Here is a 22,775-nt window from a genome sequence, read left to right as displayed (position 1 = left end):
GTTTAAAATCAAACAATATAATATCCAGGTTGCACTAACTCTAGAAATTGTTCCATCGCAAATCTTCAAGAAGAAAAAAATGCTAATAACGGTAATTGCAGCCATTTTCCAAAATGGCTGTCATAGATGCCATTTTTCTTTTATGAAGATGTCCTAATGCCGGAAGAAGGCAATAAACATTTTTTGCTCAAGTTGACAATTACATACAAAGAAGTTTAAACATTGAGCCATCATAAGCTGTGTTCTCAATGACTATTTCAGCTATTTGCCAAAATGGCTACAATACACTCTTCTTTTTCTTTTCTTTTTTTGAAAATTTGCTTAACTTTAGAAGGAGAAGACAGTAGAATACTCACAGAGGCATTGTGTAATCTGAAATAAGGTGTTAAAGAAATCATTTGAGGAACAACTAAAATAAACAAGGCAAATGCTTAGCGATTATATCTCACCAATGATGAATGCATATTTTAGGTGGTAAACATGAAAAATTTCCGAAAAAGAGTAATATGAATATCCAGGGATAATGGCGCCATGTATCAACTTTGACAGTAACACCATATCATTGAATATATGGGACTATATGACGTGTATCTATTCTAAAATGTAACTTCCTAAACATTCTTAAGACATTCTTAATGGCCTTTCATTTTACGAAAAAAGTTAATTTACTTTATGCTATGCTTCCATAAAAACACATACATTTGATATCCATACTGTTAGCCGTCACACGCGAAATACTGCAATTAGAACTAAACTGAAAACATGAATTTAGAACTAACCCATCAATGAAACCTTTTTTTTAATTTAAATTTCTTGGAACACCAGATTGCATTAGACATAATTGCTCTTTAGCAGTATTCTATTGCTTTCTCCTTCTGGAATAGGCAAATAAAAAAAAAAAAAGGAGTGTGTGGAAGCCATTTTGACAAAGAGCTGCCATAGCCGTTGGGGACGATGTTTAAATGGTGGCTCAATATCTTTATTTCAAATTCTAATTCAAATTCAAACTTGAATTTATTTGAATATCTTTTGTCAATTTCCACAAGAAATTGTATTGTCTTCTGGCATTATCATATTTTCAAAAAATAAATAGCATTTATAGTGGCCATTTGGAAAATGGCTGCCATGGTCGTTGATGGTGCCATTTGTAATGGCCTCATATATTATTTTCTTTGAATATGATTTTCAACATATGTGCAAATTTCATTGATTTTCTCTCTGAAATTAGCAAATCGTTCCAACAAAAAAAAAAAAAAGAAAATAAAAAATAAGCAGACATCCATGGCGGTCAGCATGGCCCTTGAGGCCGCCTTCTAAGAAGACCTTATACTTAAATTTATTTTTGAGCAGAATTTTCAACTTGTTTGCAAAGTCTTATTGACTTTTCCTTCTGACATCAGCAAATTTTTGGGAAAAAAAATGGTGGGGGGGGGGGCATCCATGGCAGCTGTTTGAAACTTAGTGGCTGCTATGGCTGTTGAGGGTGCACTTTTGGATGGCCTATTATCAAATTCAGTTTGAATGTAATTTTCCACCTTTGTGGAAATTCTGATTGACGTCTGCAACACTTTACGAAAAAAAGACATTCATGGTGGCCATTTTGAAAAATGGCTGGAATGGCCATTGAGGGGGCAATTTGCAATGGCCCAATAAGTTTACTTTTGAATGTAATTTCCCACCTGTTTGCAAAATCTCGTTGGCTTTCCCTTCTGATTTTAGTAAATCTTTTCGAAAATATAACATTTATGGCGGCCATTTTGAAAAAAGGCTGTCATGACCGTTGAGGGCGCAATTTCCAATGGCCCAATATCGAGATTTATTTTAAATGTCACTTCCCATTTATAACCAGAATTTCATTGACTTTTCCTTTTGAAATTAGCATTTTTTTTAATGAAAAAGTGGCACTTATGGTGACCATTTAAAAAAAAAATGGCTGCCATAGCCATTGAGGGCGCAATTTTCAATTTCCAAATATCTGGATTTACTTTGGATGTAATTTCCCGCTTGTTTGCACAAAAGAGAAAAAAAAATTGGCTTTTCCTTCTGAAATTTGCATATTTTAACAAAAAATGGCATTTATGGCGCCCATTTTGAAAAAAATGGCTACCATGGCCGTTGAGGGCGTAATTTCCGATGGCCCAATATCTAGATTTATTTTGAATGTAATTAACATTTATGGGCAAAATCTTATTAACTTTTCCCTTCTGAAATTTGCAAAATCATCGAAGAAGTGGCACATTAGACAGCCATTTTAAAAGATGGCTGTCATGGACGTTGAGGGCGCAATTAACAATGGCAAAATATTTAAATTCATTTTGAATGTAATTTCCCACTTGTTTGCAAAATCTTACTGGCTTTCCCTTCTGAAGTTAGCAAATGTTTTGAAAAAAATGACATTTACGGCGGCCATTTTGAAAAATGGCTGCCATGGGCGTTGAGGGCGCTATTTCCGATGGCTCGATATCTAGATTTATTTTGAATGTAATTTCCCATTTGTAACCAATATCTTGTTTACTTTTCTCTCCTAAAATTAGCAAATTTTACGAAAACATGGCATTTATGGCAGCCATTTTGAAAAATGGCTGCCATGGACGTTGAGGGCGCTATTTACGATGGCCCAATATCTAAATTTAATCTGAACGTGATTGTCAACCTGTGTACGAAATTTGGTGCTTTTATCACAAAATGCACAATTGTTCGGCTATGCCGCTCCACTATTAAACTATTTACTGTTTAGACTATATATGATGACGATGTTTGTTATTTGGTAAATAATTTCATTTAATTTCATTTCACTTCATTTCATTTCATTTCATTTCATTTCATGGCATAATCGTGATATAGTCCCCACCTCTCCGTTGGGGACTATTACAATTCCACCTAGTACCTACCTAGTTGAGAGTGTAGCACGTATTGCGTAAGTCTTGCGGATTTTGACGCAACTGACGTCATGATTGGTCATAGCCGTGAGACAACACACACTAAAGTGACACACACACTCTTCATACAGTACTGCGTATCTCCGTGTATCTCCCTCTATTATATGGTCGTGATATAGTCCCCACTCTATGGGAAACTGCGTGCGAATTACACGTGGTGGGGACAATTTCACGACCATAGAGTAGCCACTCCCCCTCTGTTATGCTCGTGATATAGTCCCCACACAACGACGAACCAGGGAGGTGGAATTGTGCGTGTTTTGAATGGAGGTGGGGATTATTCCAACAGTATAAATACTCGTGATATAGTCCCCCCTCCACGGCGAACCGGCTGCGTTATGTATGTCAGTGGGGACAATTTCCACGATGCCTAATGCGGATCGCTATTCAAATCTCTCCCCTTCCTTTTGCCGCCAAAACATGGCTATACCGACATTAGCAACAATAATGTTTTAGTTCATGCATAAATCTCGCGTGGATTAGTGACGACAACGTACAATTCCATAGAATTAATTAATAGAATCCATAGAATTTATTAATTAATAGAAAATAGAACGGGATCGGAAACCTGTGCCCGTTTCAGTAGACACTTTACGTTTTAAACTTGATTTGAAAAATCTTTCTCCTTCCTTTTGCCGCCAAAACATGCCTATACTGACATTAGCAACAATAATGTTTTAGTTCATGCATAAATCTCGCGTGGATTAGTGATGACAACGTACAATCCCAAAATCTCTAGAGAGATTTTGAGAGAACGAGATCGGAAACCTGTGCCCGTTTCTAGACACTATACGTTTTAACTTGATTTGAAAAATCAAACACAAATTCCCCAAACTGCAAGTATATACCATTGCGATTTATATTCATTGCGTTGCTGCGAAGATATGCGCGTGAATTCGTATGATTCTGTCGAGATAATTTTTCAGTGCCGACTGAGTTGAAATAATATTTGTGATTTTCCTTCCTTAAGTCGCCATATTTGTTTTGCTTATAAATTTCTATATATTGCCATACTCGGAAAATGAATTGTTCTCGCGCTCCGATTCGCAACATTTAACCGCGCTGTACGGTGCAGGCCCGTCTGAAATAAAAAAACAAAAGTCAAGTTTGTTAATCTGAAAACGACAACTTTCGGATTACTAGTTCGTAAAAACAAACATCTTTCCATTGTCGGACTAATAACTTTGGACTGAGATTTAAACCTTCGGCATAGCGAACTGTAACAATAACTTGCTACCTTTTCTTTATTGACATTTCAGGAAGCAGCATGCGTTTCGGTAGTTTGAAATGTGTAAATGTTGAGGTTTCTTTCCCGTGCTAGTGCAGATTAAGTTCGGTCACGGCGAAAGTTCCTGTAGCCATTACGAAATAAAATAAAAAATAATGCAAGTCTTTTCAACAATATATAACGCACTTCCGCATAGACTTTTATTAGTTTTGTACAAAAACTGCAAGTCCGAGATTCTGCAACGCTTTTGCGTTTTAAATACAGCGTTGCGTGTGGTTTGATGGACTTGCATAATATGGACAGTTGCGTTTGAACGCAATTGAGTTTAACTGAGTTTCCTACAATTTTATAGTTTCGTATATGAATCCAAACGCAAGCCTTGACGTTCCGTGTGATTTGATGGACTTGCATTTGATTTTCAGAATGGATCTTGATTTTTAATTTTGCGTACGAAATAAAAAAAACAATTAATACAAGTTTTTTTCAACAATAACGCACTTCCGTTGATGTTTAGAGATGCGTTTAAACGCAGTTTCTATAGTTTCGTACAAAATCGCAAGTCTTCTCTGGCGGCTGTGCTCTTCCGTTGAAATACTAGTACAGCGTTTCGTGTGATTTGATGGACTTGCATTTATTTTGATTTAAAAAAAAACAATGCAAGTCTTTTCAACAATAACGCACTTCCGTATATACAGATGTTCAGAGATGGTTTTAAACGCAGTTTTTATAGTAGTAATTAGTAAATAAAACAAAAACAATGCAGGTCTTTTCAACAATAACGGACTTTCGTATATGTTCAGGGATGCTTATAAACGCAGTTTCTATAGTTTTGTATGAAAACCGTACATCTCTGCAACGCTCTTGCGTTTGAATACAGCGATTTTTTTATTATTTCTAGAGTTGTCTTTAAAGGCAAATGAATTGTGATTTCATACACCTGCATTTGATTTGGGATTTGCATTTAATTACATAGTTGCATTTTAATTAATTTTCTAGTGAAATCATGAAAACGCAAACAAAATTTCACATGACAAATACATAATCATGTGAAATAATACGTGAAGTATGCAAGTGGGAGAGACCGTTATCAATAAGAAAATCGTTTGCTTTGGACAAAGGCCTCTCAACATTATGCCTTGATTGTTACATTTTTTTTTCTTTTTAACTAGAGGTACGGAACACACGTAGAACACAATACTGCATAACATAAAATCTGTTTTGTGCACAAACTGCAGCGAAAATTATGACTAAATAAATGAGATAATAAATGAATAAGAAATGAATAAAGAAATAGAATAGCTGAATCGACCCACATCAAAGCCTTAAAATTCAAAGTAGTTTTCCGTTTATTCAAAAATGTAATAACATCTATAAAAAAAATAACTATAAAAATTGCATCAGAGTAAAGGGAAAATACGGAAAATGCATTTAACTGACATAATACTACAGCAATAGCAATGACATTTCATGATCATCATCATTATCATCATCATAAATCAATATAAATACAACGACGCACGCACCCAACTTGCGCTTGCATGCCTCGGACGGGCCAACCGAATTCTTAATTGTTATAGGGTAATTGAAACATTTTCTTTCCTTTTGTTCTGCTAAAAATATATTATAGGCTACTTGTTTTCATCACATTGTTCAGTGTAGTATTCTGGCGGTAATTGAGTCAGGGGTTGTCGTTTTTTCTCCCTCTTTCTCTCTCTCTTCTCTCTGCCTCTCTCTCTCCCTCTCCCTCTCTCTCTCTCTCATTCTTCCACTCAAAGAGGAATCCGGTACAATGCTCTAAACGTGTAAAGAAGAAAAAAAAAATTGAAGTCCAGTCACAATATTATGTAAACAAAAATCGGTAGAACATAGAAAAGGAAAATGACAAGAAAAATGATTGACGAGAGGCAATTCGAACTTCGAGAAAGTCACACAAAAACAACAACAACAACAAAGCAATCATTTGTCCGATAAATCTAAGCAAGATAAACCTTGTGGAAATTGTCCCCACTGCCATATATAACGCAACGGGTTCCCTTTGGAGGGGGGGACTATATCACGAGTATAATACTGTTGGAATAATCCCCATCTCCATTCGAAACACGCACAGTTTATCGTTGTGTGGGGACTATATCACGAGCATAACAGAGGGAGGAGCTACTCTATGGTCGTGAAATCGTCCCCATCACCGTGTAATTCGCACACAGTTTCCCATAGAGTGGGGACTATATCACGACCATAATAGACGGAGATACACGGAGATAAAACAGAGTGTGAAGACCAAGCGTCTTTGGTGAAGACAAAACTCCCGTGCGCGTTGAGGTGACCAATCAAGACGAGAGCAGACCTACAGAGTTCTGTGGAGCAGACAAGCGCAGCACAGGGAGGTACATGTACAGTTGTGTGCAAGGTAGATGTTGGGATTCTATTAGTCCCCACCGGTGACGTTATACCCGAGGTGGGGACTATATCACGATTATGCCCATTTCATTTCATTTCATTTCATTTCATTTCATTTCATTTCATTTCATTTCATTTCATTTCATTTCATTTCATGTGATTGCAGGCCTATATAAAGAATTCATACAAAAGCACGAGAGCATGTCTTGGCACATAAAACCAATTTTGCGCCTATTCATCAATACATCGAATTGGTCCTTCCACATCAAGTTGGCATCAATTTGAATTATTGGGAAAATGCGACATGAACTCTAAAACCGTTTCATATACGAGTGTGTGAATCAAGAACGAATGGTGCATGGCCCCATGCATGACACACGGTTTTTAGTCTCCCGTTTCATGTTCCAATGGTTATACGGGATGCCGTTATGCAAGTGGTACTATGAAACATAAGCGGAGGTGTGGAAATGAGCCCGAATTCGTGTGAAACATAAATAGCGCGTCGTGAAAGGTTGTATGAATACATGCGTATATACTTGTTGATGAGAGGGGGTATTGTTGAACCAACAAGTAGAAATGACCACAATGTATAGAGGTATAGATTCTTCAACATTGAGACCTTTTGGATGTATGGTTCCGAGTTCATCAATCAAGAATCCTCGACGTGGTTGAAGATGCAGGGGCGGATCTAGGAATTCCGTAAAGAGGGGGACGCTTTTACAAAATTAATTAAAGGGGGTGCACATACCCTATCCATTTTTTTTTTCTTTTATTTCATTTGTTTAAAAAAAAAAAAACATAAAGGGGGCGCCTGGTGCGCCCCGCCTGGATCCGACACTGTAGATGGATTCCATCCCGGCGATTGAGAGATCGTTGATTGCATTGAAGTGTATGTGAGGACCAGAATGCAAAGAAAATATAAAGGGAATTACACACACACACACGCACACACACACACACACACATCATTTTTCATGAAAATTGCACATTCCATCAACTTGATACTGACATATTATGTTAAGGGTAGCAATTCAAGTTCCCCCTGCTTTCTGAAAGCGGTTATTCAATAAGTGCTCTTTCATTATGCTAGAAAAAGTGAATTATTGTGGAATTTTCTTTATATTTTCTATTGTTGACCACACATATTACTTCATAACATCTAGTAGTCTCTTCATCCAGCGGTTCCAACACCAAACTTTAAAAATTCATAACATTTGCATCGATTGTCCGATTTTCCTCAAACTTTCACTGATTGATGTTCTACTGATATTGCCGCTTTGTGGTCAAAGCAACCAAGTCTGTATGAGTGCGCGCTCTTCATGTTCACTTTGTGTTTTACCGTCATTCCCCGTCAACTCTTCTTCTTCTTTTTCCGATTAAGTCTGCCTCCTTCAATAGACTGAAGATTCTTGCAGACTGTGCTATTTACATTATAATACAATTTATTTACAGATATTTACAAGCACATATAAAAATTTGACGAAAATAACTAGCCACTGTGATCAACCGTTAGACGGTTTCGAAATGATCCCACAGGTGACGCTGAAACAATTTCTGACAGGGAATTCCAGTTCCTTACAGTTCTTGGAAAGAATAAATGGCGATGCGATTCAGTTCTCAAGTACATGTATATTATGGTACCTGATAGGAGTGTGGTTGCGAGGCTCTCGTCAACTAAGTAGCCTGTTTAATAATATAGTCCTGTGCTGAAAGAGGAGTAAGATTATTGTGTATTTTGTACATCATAATTAGCCTGTCATTTTTTCTGCGTTGTTCCAGAGTGGTCCAAATAAGTTCTTGTAGCATTTTGGTGACTCCTGAAGAAGGTGGAGGCCACCAAAAATTTGAGTATAATAAACTCATTCTGTATTGGCGAAATATTGCATTACTACATGTAGTTTATTTCTTGATTCCTCGTTATATTGGAGCCAATACGTGAATTTGCAACATATATATATATATATATATATATATATATATATATATATAGTATATGGGGCCCCTAATGTACTAGTATGATGCATACACGATTATGTAATGCATTTACATTAGTGCATATTTGTATGGTTGCATCAAAACACAACACACATTTTGTGATTTAAGACCATAATAAAGAGAAAGATAGATAGAAAGACATTGACTTATGATTAAAAGAATTTATTGGACTTATTCTATTCAATGGAATGGAATTTAATCATCCCCTTTTTAGAATTCAAATGTAAGTCCATCTTTGAAGTTTACATGGAAAATGGTGATTCAATGAATATCGTTTAATTAATTTTTCTCATGAGCAATTGCTGTGATAAACATTGCATGGCACATTTACACACACACATGCATGCAAAACGCACACACAGGCACACGCACACATACACATACACACACAGGCAGACACACTAGAAATATGACATTTGACTTAAATATCATGTACAGTTTATAAGTTCACGCTACTAGTCTTATTTCTTACACATAACGATTCTACACAACAGACATTACAAGCTGCTAGTTACTGTTCTCAAATAGAGATGATAGGTAAACAATGTTTAAAAAAAAATACAAAATTGGTTCTGACTGTGGTGAGTTGCATACTTGTTTTCTGTTAAAGTAGAATATATTTGGAATGGCACACACATAAAATTTAAATAGGCAACTTTGAATAATTTTACTTGAGCTGTCTAAACATTATCTCCTTTTCATTCCCCACAGAGTAAAAAAATAACCTGATACAATCATGTGTAACAGCATCTACTTGATGAAGTTATACTTTCAATACTACTGTCATGGGTTATGATCAACACATATAAAATCTTAGGCAGTAGAAGATATTTCCTCAATAAAATGTTTCATTTAAGAGGAACCATGAAGTATATAACTTTATTAAAGTGAAAAACAGATGAAATGTTGAATATCAAAATTCCTATCATACAAGTTATACTACTTGTACAAGACACCAAAGATCCACAAGCAATACACACAATGTTTGATCAGTGTTAAAGGGTGTGTACACTTCTGGTTGAGGTGAAGATTTAGCTTTTAACGTTTTGCGAGAAAATCAGAAAACGCTCTATGAAATGTCAAAGAGCATGAAATTCTAAGGGGTATCAAAAGTTTATTTGATGAAAATCGGTTTTGAAATGGCTGAGATATCCAAAAACAACGTGAAACAAAGAGATCCTAATAAAAGGCGTGGCCTGTAGTCTTTTATCATTATCACTTTTTTGGATATCTCAGCCATTTGAAAACCGATTTTCATCAAATAAATGTTGAATCCTTCTTAAAATTACATGCTCTTTCATATTTCATAAGACATTTCTCATTATCTCACTTAGGAATGTTCAAAACATGAATCCCCACCTCAACCAGTCATGTAGTAAAGTCACACTCAAGAGCAATTCCAAATGGCCTAATACATGTGTTGAACCATGGAGCCACAGGTTTTGGACAAAACAAAAGAAAGCATGATTTAACTTCTGAAAATGTAAAAACTGGGTTAAAAGGGCATAATTTACACCATAGCAATGATACTAACATGTTATGTATATGGCTTGTGATCTTTGACTAGTTTGCATACCGGTAATCATAGAATGCAATATAAACATTGATTTTTCTAGCTCTGGAGAAAAAAAAAAATCTTTTACCATGCATCCACACTTCAGTTTTGCAATTGTAAATTACATGGCACTTATAGAGTAAATGGAACATTTCTTGTTTTACCTTCACACATGTAGGTAAAGATGATCCCGTAAAGAATTGCTAATGAGTGCAGATTTTACAGCATGACCAATATGAACCAAATCATCCATATCTATATTTGGCTGGCTAACTGTTTACATCTTTTTATGACAGCTTTGAATCTCTTTAACCAAATAGAATTTATTACATAATACAGACAGATAACTCCAGCACTCATAAGGTTTCTAGTATGTATGTAACTCACAATTAACATCAACTTGAATGTTCATGAAGGCAACTTTCACACTAAACTAAACACATCTTCAAAAAAATAATATATTCAAGCAGTGTATTATAAGTACAGGTATACATTCGTTCACCAGATGCTATGCATTTTGCCTTCACAATGAGTACAGTACTGTTAAACTAAAATATATATATACACAGTATATATACATACACACATGCACATGCACACACACAATTACATTTGAACTTATGATTTTTATTCTTGCTATTAATAATATACCTGGCATTTCATATTAGAAAATTTAGCAAAGAACACAGAAACCATGGGTTCAAGGCTTACCTGAGCATAAATTTGTCACCCTTTTGACTCCAACCAAAGGCAGAAAAGACAACAAAAACCAATCAAAAGAAAAACTACACACTTTTGCATGAAAATTTGCTACATCTGGACAAAGTATTAAAACAGAAACTATTCCACTGTGATAAATTTTCATTGCACATTTTCATTTAGATGTTACTTTTCCTTAAGGGCACCTATCTCCAGGAACATGTGGACCCATAATGGGATTACCGATAAAAACTACAACATTTTTCCAACCATAGCATTTTCATAGTAAACAATACAAAGTTTCTAGTGCATTATCATCTGGACAGCTTAAAACCACCTTACCCACACAACAATACCTGCAGGGAATCCATTTCTCACACCATTGCTTTTTCAATACAATGGAATTGAAATTATGAAAAGTTTGATAATAATTCTCCACATAAGACAATTAATAACAAAATGAAAAATAATAAAAGAGAGTTAGTGATAGCAGCACCTCATTTCATGCATTGGTTTAGGTGTAAATTTTTATGTAACACAGGAACCCAAAATTTAATAACTCATTGCAACTACAGTGTATTTCAGTCTATGATTGAACAAGCTGCACAACACAGAGAACACCTCATTTCATTTCTACACTTGCTGAAGTGAGAAAAAAAAAATCATAATCTATTAATGGAAATTATTAAATGATTTTAAAATTGCACTATTCAAGCACCACAATTATCATGAGAAATGAAGGACAGTCAGACCTCTGTTATACGGCCATGCTCAGACCAGCTCCCGTATGGATTTGTGATTTGGTCCGACACGGGAGAAACAATATTTATGTAAATGTACATGAACTGGTGACCCAGTGGCAGCTACAGATAGGTAGCATACACCACAACAGTGGTGCGATCTATGCTAGCCTACTTAAAATTACAGTCCACCTTTTTTGCAGAAATTGAAACATATCATTGTTAAATTCATAACATGCTTCTGTTCAGAGTACCATAGGCATATTGTGTGAGTTTTGTAGGATTTTTAATTGAGTTTGAAATCACTGTTTTTTGTTTTGTTTGTCTTCACTGTGTGAACACATCCGGATGAAAGCAGAGTCTAGATAAGAGATGGCCGTATAATCGAGGTCGGACTGTACCACCAGCTTAATTACATTATGTAAACTGTAAAGAAAGATTAAGCAAAACAGTGCCAAAAAGAGGCAAACACTTGCACATCACTTTTCCTAGTATGACAGAATATAACATACAGAGAGCAGTATACAGTGCATGGTATTCCTCTTGTCTTATATCTAAATGGCTTAAAGTGAAAACATAGTTTTGGTAAGGGTTTGAAAACCCGTCTTGTACCATTTCATATTTGCTTGCAATATATCGAAAGAGTCTACCAAGAAACTTACCTGGCTGACGCGATTTGCTGGGATGATGAATTGTTTCAGAGTATTTGGAGATCAAAAATAAATGTCAGTATACTGACTTTTATCCCAGAAGGACCAGGTCAACTCGGTCTCAGGGACAACTCGGCCCTATTTCAGATAATTCATACGCAGTTCATGATCGCCATTATTCTGTACATAGGCGCATGTTCATTTTGGATGTGCGCCAAAGAGGTTCTTTGATGCATGCGTTGTAGCAACTCGGCCCATAACTGCGACCAGCCAGAACGCGAAGCGCTCCCATAGTACAGCATTGTAAAATCCAGAGAGACAACTCGGCCCTGCCATCAAAGTGAGGTCGAGTTGTCCTCGAGTCCGAGTTATCCTGACCCGATCAGGTAAGTTCTGAGATGCAAACATTTTTACACTCGGCCCGCCATCAAAGTGAGGCCGAATTGTCTCCGAGTCCGAGTTATCCTGACCCGATCAGGTAAGTTCTGAGATGCAAACATTTTTACACTCGGCCCGCCATCAAAGTGAGGCCGAATTGTCTCACAGTCCGAGTTATCCTGACCCGATCAGGTAAGTTCTGAGATGCGAACATTTTTGGTTAATATTTTTCATTTTCGTCATTACCAAAAGAATATCTTGTTATTACAGCATTATTTCACACATTTCTTAGGTATACATACACATTTTGGGGCACAATTTTGCAGGAGTACCAGAACTATGTTTTGCCTTTAACCCTATTCTACCTGGGCTATTTGAGACCAAGTTTTTACAGGGGGGGGGGGGGGGGGTCAATTTGACCCCCCTTCAGATCTCGGCCGCCGATCGCGCGATCGCCGCAAAATTTTGCCTGAACATCGAGCCGGATGTCAATTACAAGATTACATGGTCATACAGAAGAAAAATTTTGATTTTCTATTTTTAGTAAATTGATTATGCAAATTTACGCATGAAATCATATTTTCACCTATAACTCCATTAAAAAGACTGAATGATTGCTAAATTTTTGTGCAAGAGTACCTCAAGACACATTGAACAATTTTCTTGTAAAAAAATAGCACAATCAAAATCAGTTTCTTTTGTTTTTTATTGTTTTGTTAATTTCTTATGTATTTCATTGTTTTTTAACCTTTTCTTTTCTATTGTTTTTTGGCCAAAATTTGTTGCAGGCACTTTTTCAAGCTTATCTACATTAAAATTGATTAATTTCAATGGTTAAAAGTTGAAATAATCTAATTTATATCAATTTAACCAAAAAACACAATTTGCATTGGCATTGGATTTGCACACGATATCATGAATTTGAGCCATTTTCGGGTTGACATGCATTACGCAAAACATTACGTAACTTCAGAACGGTGTACCCGGACATCGCAAATTTGGTCTCAAAATATGCGGGAGACTTCAAAGAAAAAGTCATGAAACGACACGGCAAAATCTTTGCGCGTTGCAGAATCGCGGCGCGAAATGTCGAGGGGGGGTCAAATTGACCTCCCCCCCCCCCCCCCCCCAGTTAGAATAAGGTTAAAGTATCTCAGTTTATGATAAAATAATAGATTTGCAAACCCTGTTACATGGCACAAGGGCTATATCAAAGCCGTCATGACTTAATACATGAGGTTCAGGGCTCTATTCAGGTCCTTTTAACCAGCAAGGGCAGCTAAGTATTGGCTTAAAAATCTCTCTAACCCTAGAAATGGCAGTTTCAAAAAGAGTAATGATAAGGGCATAGTTGTAAATGCAAACGAATTGACAATATGTAACATTGATACGTAATATCGTAAATAAGCTTCAGTGTCAAACCTTACAATTTATCTGTATGAAAAGGGAGTGACAGCTACATATTAACTATTAAAGACTTCAGATATAACATGTCATGACACAATCACAGAGCTTGAGCGCAGTATGTTGTAAATTAAAGCTTAAATATCTTAGAGAAAATGTAGGAAGAAGAAAAGCCATCGTGACACTCCAAAATCTTGTGGACTTGTCATGTTACGAGAAATCAACATGTGCTCATGTACAAAAACTCTTCAATGTCTTTATCTTCGCAGGTCAAAAACTTTAAAATATGTACAAGCACACGTTGCAAGTTACCCTGCACTGAGTAACCTTTCCATGTAGGAAAGCAGTGTTTTATTTAGCAACTTTAATTGCTCACATAAGTCTAATTTTCTTATTTACATGGGATAAAAACAAAACAAATCAAAAACATTTTTGGTAACTTTGGACTCTACAAAGCCGATGCTGAATGAGGAGGTTTACAACATTTTCTCAGGACAAGCACCAAGGCATGCTGTATGACGACCACAAAAGTTATGATAACAAACACTACTACAGTCCCTGATACACCCGGTGAAGCCAAGGTTCTCTCATGAGGAAGCCATGTTGTTTGTTTGTTTGTTTGTTTGTTTGTTGCTGCTGTAACTCTAATCTGCTAACTTTTTAAGAAGACTTTGTCTGCAAGGAAGAAGATCAGACATGATCTCGATTTATCAGATGGGAGCATGTTTGAAATATAAAGCAAACACAAAGACATAAACAAAACCTGAAGAGAGAGAGAGTGTGTGACATTGAAGATCCCTTCAAAAAGAGAAGGTTGGGTTATTTAATACATGACAAAGGTGAAATAATAAAAAGAGAGGAATGTGGACTAAATTGAAAAAGAGATAGAATGATAGTGGTGAATAATGTGGACAGTTGCATATAATGAGGGAATAAGCGTGGCATGATAGATATCAAGATGGCCAATATTAACCCACTGAAGATGAACCTGAGTATACTTAGGCAAGTGTCTATGGGAAATGCAAGTTGTAGAAAATTCAGCCCATCCTCAACGGGTTAAGAATTAATGTACCAAGTAAATGGAAAAGATACAAGTGGTTGATAATTACATCTTAAAAAGAAGCTGGCAGATCACAACAGCAACAGCTGTGAGTTCTTGTCACACATCATCTAGGATCGATAAAATGCTTTGAACAACAAGATGCTAAATCAACAGTAATAAATATTGCCTTTGACTGAAAGAACATAAGAGAATATATTGCACAAGTTAACAAGAGGAACAAAGATAAATCTTTCACTCTGAGTGCTACAATTGCATTTCACTTTCTTTAACAATAGATACTTTTCTCATAGGAAAGGTGTCATTGCTTTAGAGGCAGCATATCTTTGTGAGTTGCTTATTTTGGAAATGTTGTTTGACACACAAAATAAAAAAAAATGCAACAAAATATACTGCATTTATGGAAAACAAGGGTAGAGATGTCAAAAAGAGGAGATACAATAAGGTTTACCATGGGGAAGGGGACATTTCATGAAGCACTTTGTCCTATAGCTTTGTCAGACAAATTTTCTCTCAACCAATCAGATGCAAGGATTTCAGTGGCTTATTACAGTTTGTGAGGAAAAACAAAAATATTTTCACAAAATGCTTTATGAAATGCCCCCAGATCCATAGTGTGATTTAAAGGTTTTTGTCACTCACCTGCTAAAGGTTCCAGGGCTTCCTTCCATGACTTCTTTTGCCTTGGCTGAGCTCCATCAATTTCATCACCTGAAGAAAGATGTGACAAAAATTTTAATGATGTGAAAGAAAATTGTACATAAGCTACAATAATTTTATTTAAAAAAATAATAAGACTAATAAGGGTACAATTATGCATGTCCTTATTTAGAAGCTTACAGGGGGGGGGGGTTCAAGGTCTTTGTCAATGTCTACATGAACTTATAGGTCTTGCTGCGATGGATATACATATTATATATTTTCCTCTCTCTCTTTTTTTTTTTTTTTTTTTTGGGGGGGGGGGGGGGGAGTCTCTTGAATATCGCTTTCTGTAGGCAAACTGAATGTCAATTGTGCAACTGTTAGTGTCAACTATCCGAAGAGGTTATATCTGAGTAGGTAATAGAGTGCTTACTCCCAATATGCAATGAAGTAGTATTGCTCTTTGAGTGCATAGAGTGAGGTGCCGGGCTAACCCCTCATGGTGGACAGTGCTCTCTGCTAGCATACTAGCAGCCAAGGAGAGCAGACTCGCTGTGTGTCCTGTACAATAGTTGTTCTGTAAGTGCGCGGAGCACATGCATCTGGAGTAAAGTCCGCCATTTCCAAGTAGGGCTAGCCTACACTCATTGTGATCTCAGACATTTTACAAAGTCTGCCCTCTATAGGCAGTGAGTATATAACCTCTTTTTTATCATCACAAACCTATGAGTAAAGTAAACAAACAAAACAAAACAATAAATAATGCCCCCAGTGATGGAGGCATAAGAAAGCTCAGTCTCGTTTACACTAGTAGCAAAATCTCTTGAGCTCTTACCTAGTGTGTATTTCATCCTGATAATACAAGAGGAAAACAATATCATCATGTTATATATCATGTCATAAATGTTTCTTACCACCATGCTGGGAGATTTTCTTAAGATAACAAAGAGCAAAAAGGACAACAGATACAAAGACGATGTTGAGCGTCAAGCACACAAGGAAGCCTGCTATGTATTCTTGGGTTCCTTCTCGACCTGTACAGCAAACCGCAAAATAAAAAATAGAAGAACAAAAGATGAATGGAAGTACTTTTCCTGATTTGATTTCCTTTGTTCAGGGCAACAGCAATGTGATCAACCAACACTACTTACTGATTCACTGCCAGTTTTGTTTTGCATTCTCTTCTTTTATCTGTCTGTATGGTAAAGTTTTCAAGATATATGAAATCTAGAGTGAACTTACACATGATGTAAAGTTGCATTTAATGCCAAAGATATTACTCAATCTTGATTTATTTTCCCAACAGGATCAATAAGAAGTGAAATGAGAGATGACCCTTTTAATGAATGTTATGTGAAAGTTATTCTCTGTTTTGTTAATACAGAATCAATCAAAAAGCAATTGATAAAAGTATTATGGGCAAGATATTGGTAACTAAAAGCAGAATGGTGTCACATGGATACCACTAAAACTGAACATTTGAATGATCATGTATTACATATAATGGCATTGAAGATGTATTTTCATTCTTTTTAACATCTTTCCATAGAATTGGCAAAGCACTGTCTTTGACTTGGCTTTATTGTACGTCACATGTATTCAAAGTGTTTTCCATTCATCTAGCCTAATTTGTGCATTCACCTGTGTGTCGTGCATGCTGTTGCAAGATATACAGTGAGTGTAAATACAGTGTAGTACAAATGGCTTTCTTCCATATACCACAGTCATTTCCCCATTAACCCCAAAATTCACCACATACTTCCCTGTATGTCATATATTCAGCAAGTCTAATTTTTTAGAGAATGGGGCCTTCCAAACAATTTTCCGAGTGGTTGAATTCGCGATCATGGATGAGAAAATGTACACATACACGTCACATTCGTGTCAGGAAAATATGTCATGTCAAAGATAATACTTTCGCGTGTTGTAATATTTGTGAATAGCACCCAACTCATGAAAATAAAACCCCACAAAATACATGGCATATACAGTATACTTGCATGTCTGCTATCTGTACCCTTATTGGGCATAGGCCGAATGTAAAACAGAGAAATTCATAGACTGTCATTTAAAGGTAAAATAAAAGTCCTTGGCCAGTATGTAATCAAGTCACATAACACTTTGTTTATAAATCCTATGAAGAGAAACACGTCAGAACATTATTGTTAAAAAAAAATAAATAAAAATTCACTTTTCAGAGAACAGCCCAATGGATTCTTGTATGTGTTTGTGTGCATCTGTGTGCCTTTGCAAGTGTCTGTCTGCATGTTTAGGTGACCATACTTGCCTGTGCTTTGTGGAGTGACCTTAGGCTGATATGATGGGGCTGGAGATAGAGTGATTACAGCACCATCAGTTTCAATGAAACTAGGATACCACAGGGTCATAAAACAGCATATCTGTGCAATTAAACAAAACAGCATAAATGAGGGAAGTAGAGGGAAATTGGGAACTTCACAATTTTTATTGTCAAATGGTGAGATCAGGTACATACTACATGTCATGAGTACTGTTACATGTATTAGTATACATTTTAAACTCAATTGAGTACTAACTGAAATTGAATTTATTCATCTGATTAAATATCATCCACCATGCTAACTTACATTGTATTTCCTTTTGGGTTATGAATGCTACAAGATCTCTTTTTGATCAGGTTTTAGAATCTAACCTTTTTTTTCACTCCTCTAACAAGAACATTTTAGAGATGAGCATGTGAGCTTGAGAGTAGCCACTGTAAGAAAGTTGGCAGCCTTGCATGGCAACCTCTTCATAATATTGTTGTATTCAAATGGATTGACTTTAGACTTCTGCAGACTTTCCTAGAGCAGTAATACTCTGGAATGGGGTCCCATTCAACACCTTTGATGCTGCGTCACTAGAGGTCTTGAAGAGAGCTCTTCCGGCCAGAATCTAAACTTAGGGATCGACTTTTACTTGCACTTATGCAAACAAATAGATAGGCACTGCCACGGTGCACCTATAACTTAGTATAAAAACCTCAGCATTTAAATCCTGACTTATGGATCTTGCATGGTATCCTTGCAGAATTAGAAGACTGAATACAAGACAATGGTTTTCTCACCCACTTCCATGTATGACTGACAATCAGCCCTATACTAGTCCAGGGAGAGCAACGCATTATTTATCAGTTTGTCAATCTCTTATGTCAGCTTTTCATGCACTTTGACGAGAGGAAACAATTGTCCCGGTTGTTTCAGTCTTCCTCAGCTGTGAGTGAGATAAAAATCAACAGAAACACAGAAGAAAAAATGAGCACAATTCAACTGATGCTGGGCATCATGGAAATCATATTGTACAAAGTTGTGTTACCTAATACATGTATACCCACGTAATACCAATATGAAGTGTTGAAAGGGAGTTGTCTTGATTAGCATTTAAAAGCTGAGAGTGAGAAGTTGATGGCAAATTTTACTTAGATAGTAACTAGATTGTATCTACCATGATACCATGAGTGACACAGAAAAATTGGACAAGAAATTTTGAATGCAAATGCAACTATCTACATGAGTGTAATAAACTCTCATAGCTGCTGCAAAAGCAAATATATGTCATTATATCTATCTATAGATCTACATTTCAGCTAGACAGAAAATTGGTTTGTTCGGAGGAGTTTCATAACATTTTTTTTATATTGACGGTCCCCCCCCCCCCCCCCCCCCCGAGACAGACAGAAGCCTCTCCTAGACAGCACTGTGGGGGATGCATAACCACTGTCCCTATGACGTGCTGGGCGAGGACCCTTACCATCCAAGATTACATCTAGTTCAGTCTTCGATCCACAAATTTAAAGGGCAAGTTCACCACAATGCATGTATATGTGAATTGAGTAAATTCAGTAATATTAGTACATTAAACATCAGAGAAAGTTTGAGGAAAATCAGACAATCTGTTCAAAAGTTATGAATTTTTAAAGTCTCAGTGTTACCATCGCTAGATGGAAGGACTGCTACAGCTTGTAGAATGCACAGAATAACATAAAGAATATATAATAAAGAGAATCGGTACTGCTACTGGGCACCCTAAAATTTCATTTTAATGGGGGGGGGGGGGGGGGGGGGAGTACATATTTCCCCGACTTGTTACCGAGGCAAGTTAGGACTTAGGGTATTAAATATTATTGCCTATTATCTAGCCCGACCAGACGCTGTTAATACGCTGTGCTACGTACAGCGACTGGGCTGGGTAAAGTTAATTATTGCTCTATGCCTTTGCCTTCTGAAAGAAGCAAGGTAAGCAGGCAAGTGCTCCTTTATCATGCAAGAAAACAAACAGTATGTTGACTTTTCTTTATATTTTCTAACCCTATCGTTCTACATATATGTGACATCCTAAACTAGAGGTTGAAATCTCTATTGGATTATAGCAGTCTTCTCATCCAGCGATGGCAATTAAATATTGACAGAACAGAAGGTACAATCATGGTTGTACTTTCAGCTAGTACTGAGTACTACGACTAGATCTAATTAAATTTAGGCCCTACACTAGGGAAATTACTCATGCCCGTGTAACCAGTTAGTTAGTACGGTAGTGAATATTTCTCCATTGTATTGAAATCAAGTAATTTAGTGTCAGCTGTGTTTAAAAGTAATGTTTCTAATGGTGCAACAACGTTAGACCAATAAGGCCTAAATTAATGGTGGCACTACTACTCCACTACTACTACACACTTCACTAGACACTAGTTTAATACCACTGGCACTGCGGTAGCACGGCACTGCCAGTATTCAATGCCATGCCATCAAACATGTATCACACTGTTTTAGCAGCACCATTTACACCCAAATCGAAGTAAAAATAAAGGACAACAAAAGGAGGAGGGTGCAGCACTGCTCTGTAGTGTAGGGTCTACAATGTAACGTGCTAGACACTATTCCTTGATACCTTTGGCTTTGTGTGTGTGTGTGTGTGTGTGTGTGTATTATTTAAATTACTAGCTGTCATGTCCGCTCGCGCGCTCCGCGTGTGCTATAGTGATGGTATAATACCTCACGAAATGCTATACACGGGACTACAAGAGGGTCGGGTATCTTGTTTATCGCCGATACAGCTACAGCATGATTGATATGCGTACTCTGTGACAAAATACTGCAGTAGTAGGATGTCGTTAGAATGTGCTATGTAACAGAAACTGTAGGCCTATATAACTAAACTTACGTACCCGCAGGGCTATGCTGTTGATGATGGTAGAGACACCTCTTCTTTCCCGAGTTCGAGTAACACTGCACAGTTACAACACTGGTGGTACACGTACTGTATTTGTTTTGGTTTGGCGACTACTATATATTACGTAATCACAGTGTGGGACCAGCCTAGGGAGGTGGAAGTCTTCCACCTCCCTGATTGGATGTACTGTAACACCCTTGATAGCTCCACTTCATGATTGTAACAGCCACCTTGGCTTGTACATGTACAATGTATTGGTAATCCCCACAAAGTTTGAAGTTGAAGTTTGAAAGTTTGGACCAAACATACTGTAATATCTGTGATTACATAAATCATTTAAAAAGATAAAAATACACAAATTACATACAAATGGCTTTCTCAAATTCTAGGCCCCATAAGCTACTGTGAGTGGGGCCCTATACAAAATACATACCATATATGCAGTGGACTCCCGTTATAACAAAGTCCTCTGGACCGGCAAATTTTCTTTCGTACGTTTTATCGAAACTTTGTTGAAACCGAACAAATTAACAAGTAAGAACAAAGAGCGGGTAATTTTGCGGTCTGAATGTTATTCCGAAGGTTTGTTATTCCAAAGGTTCTTTACGTCCGAACGTTTGTTATTCCGAAGGTTCGTTAATCCGAAAATGACACAAAACTCGTTATTCTGAAGGTTCATTACGGACCCTATTTCATTTCGGATCAACGAACCTTCGGAACAACGAACCCTATTTCATTTTCGGATTAATGAACCTTCGGAATAACAAACCCTATTTCATTTTCGGATAAATGAGACTTTAGAATAGCGAACCCTATTTCATTTCGGATTAACGAAACTTTGGAATAACGCCACAAATTTTTGGATTAACAAACCCTTTTTCATTTTTGGATTAACGAACCTCTAGGTATAGGGAATTTGTGTGTTTCGGATTAACGAACCTTCGGAATAAGGAACAGCACCCGAATTTTTACTTCGTTGTAACTGGGATTTCGTTATAACCGTGTTTGTTATAATGGGAGTGCACTGTATATACAATGCGATAGGCGGACTCCAAGAAAAATTAAGACCGTAAAACACTTAAAATATACACACACACAGCATCCACACTGCACAGAATACACAAGACTACATGTGTAGGCTCGCCAATCTACATACAAACAATATTTACGATTGGCTTAACTAGTTCACTTCAAAATCTGTAACTAGGAATTTTTTACGAGATTAGAATTGCATTTTGTTTTTTCCCCAGTTTTATCATATGCTATCTTCTCCTCGATTTTCTTTTCTCATCTGTTCTCTCTCCCCCCCCCCCCCCCCCATTCTCACCTCCAGCAAGAGGTTCAGGTGTTGTGCTTTTCCTTCAGTCATAGATGTTTTGGTTCCTGAAAGTATATAGTTTCATGTGTGTGCATGAGTTAGCATGTATTTATGTATGTGTGTATTTAAATGTTAATGTATATGAGGCTGGTGAAACTTATCGTTTAAAAATTGCAAGTCTGCACGTCTCAAAGCATGTACATCAGTCAATCATCAATACACAGCTTAGGCAACTTTTTCAGGCACAGATTGTTCACCAGACACTATATATATTGGAATCTTTCAAGCAGGTTATTTTCCATACGTATGAGATAGAGAAAAAATAAATAAAACAAAACAAGACAAAACAAAAATTTACATAGAGGTGTAAAAAAAAATGAAAAGAGGGGCAGATAGATAATTGCTTTTTTTTTTCACTTTATCATCAATGAGCAAAAATATTCCAAATGTTTTGTTTTTTTTAATGGAGTATTTAATCATTTTACTTTATGCAAATTCTGTACACATACAGTATGAAAAGCAAACACAGCTCCAAAACATGACATAATTGCACGGTATAATACAGCATCAACATGGGTACAAA

General features: G+C 36.7%; 1 protein-coding gene across 1 annotated transcript; it reads right to left on the bottom strand.

Moving 5' to 3' along the window:
• Positions 1-14,584: 14,584 nt before the first annotated feature.
• On the bottom strand, positions 14,585-18,913 carry LOC140239288 (uncharacterized). The gene is made up of 5 exons (XM_072319167.1): positions 18,773-18,913; positions 17,975-18,086; positions 16,602-16,721; positions 15,688-15,756; positions 14,585-14,660 (listed from the first exon to the last, which is right to left on the bottom strand). The coding sequence occupies exons 1-5, from the start codon at positions 18,827-18,829 to the stop codon at positions 14,638-14,640; spliced, it is 381 nt and encodes a 126-aa protein (XP_072175268.1). The 5' UTR covers positions 18,830-18,913; the 3' UTR covers positions 14,585-14,637.
• Positions 18,914-22,775: the final 3,862 nt, after the last annotated feature.

This window comes from Diadema setosum, chromosome 15 (assembly GCF_964275005.1).
Source record: "Diadema setosum chromosome 15, eeDiaSeto1, whole genome shotgun sequence".
Classification (NCBI taxonomy): domain Eukaryota; kingdom Metazoa; phylum Echinodermata; class Echinoidea; order Diadematoida; family Diadematidae; genus Diadema; species Diadema setosum.
Note: the sequence above shows the minus strand (reverse complement) of the source record. Positions and strands in the feature narration are given on the sequence as shown.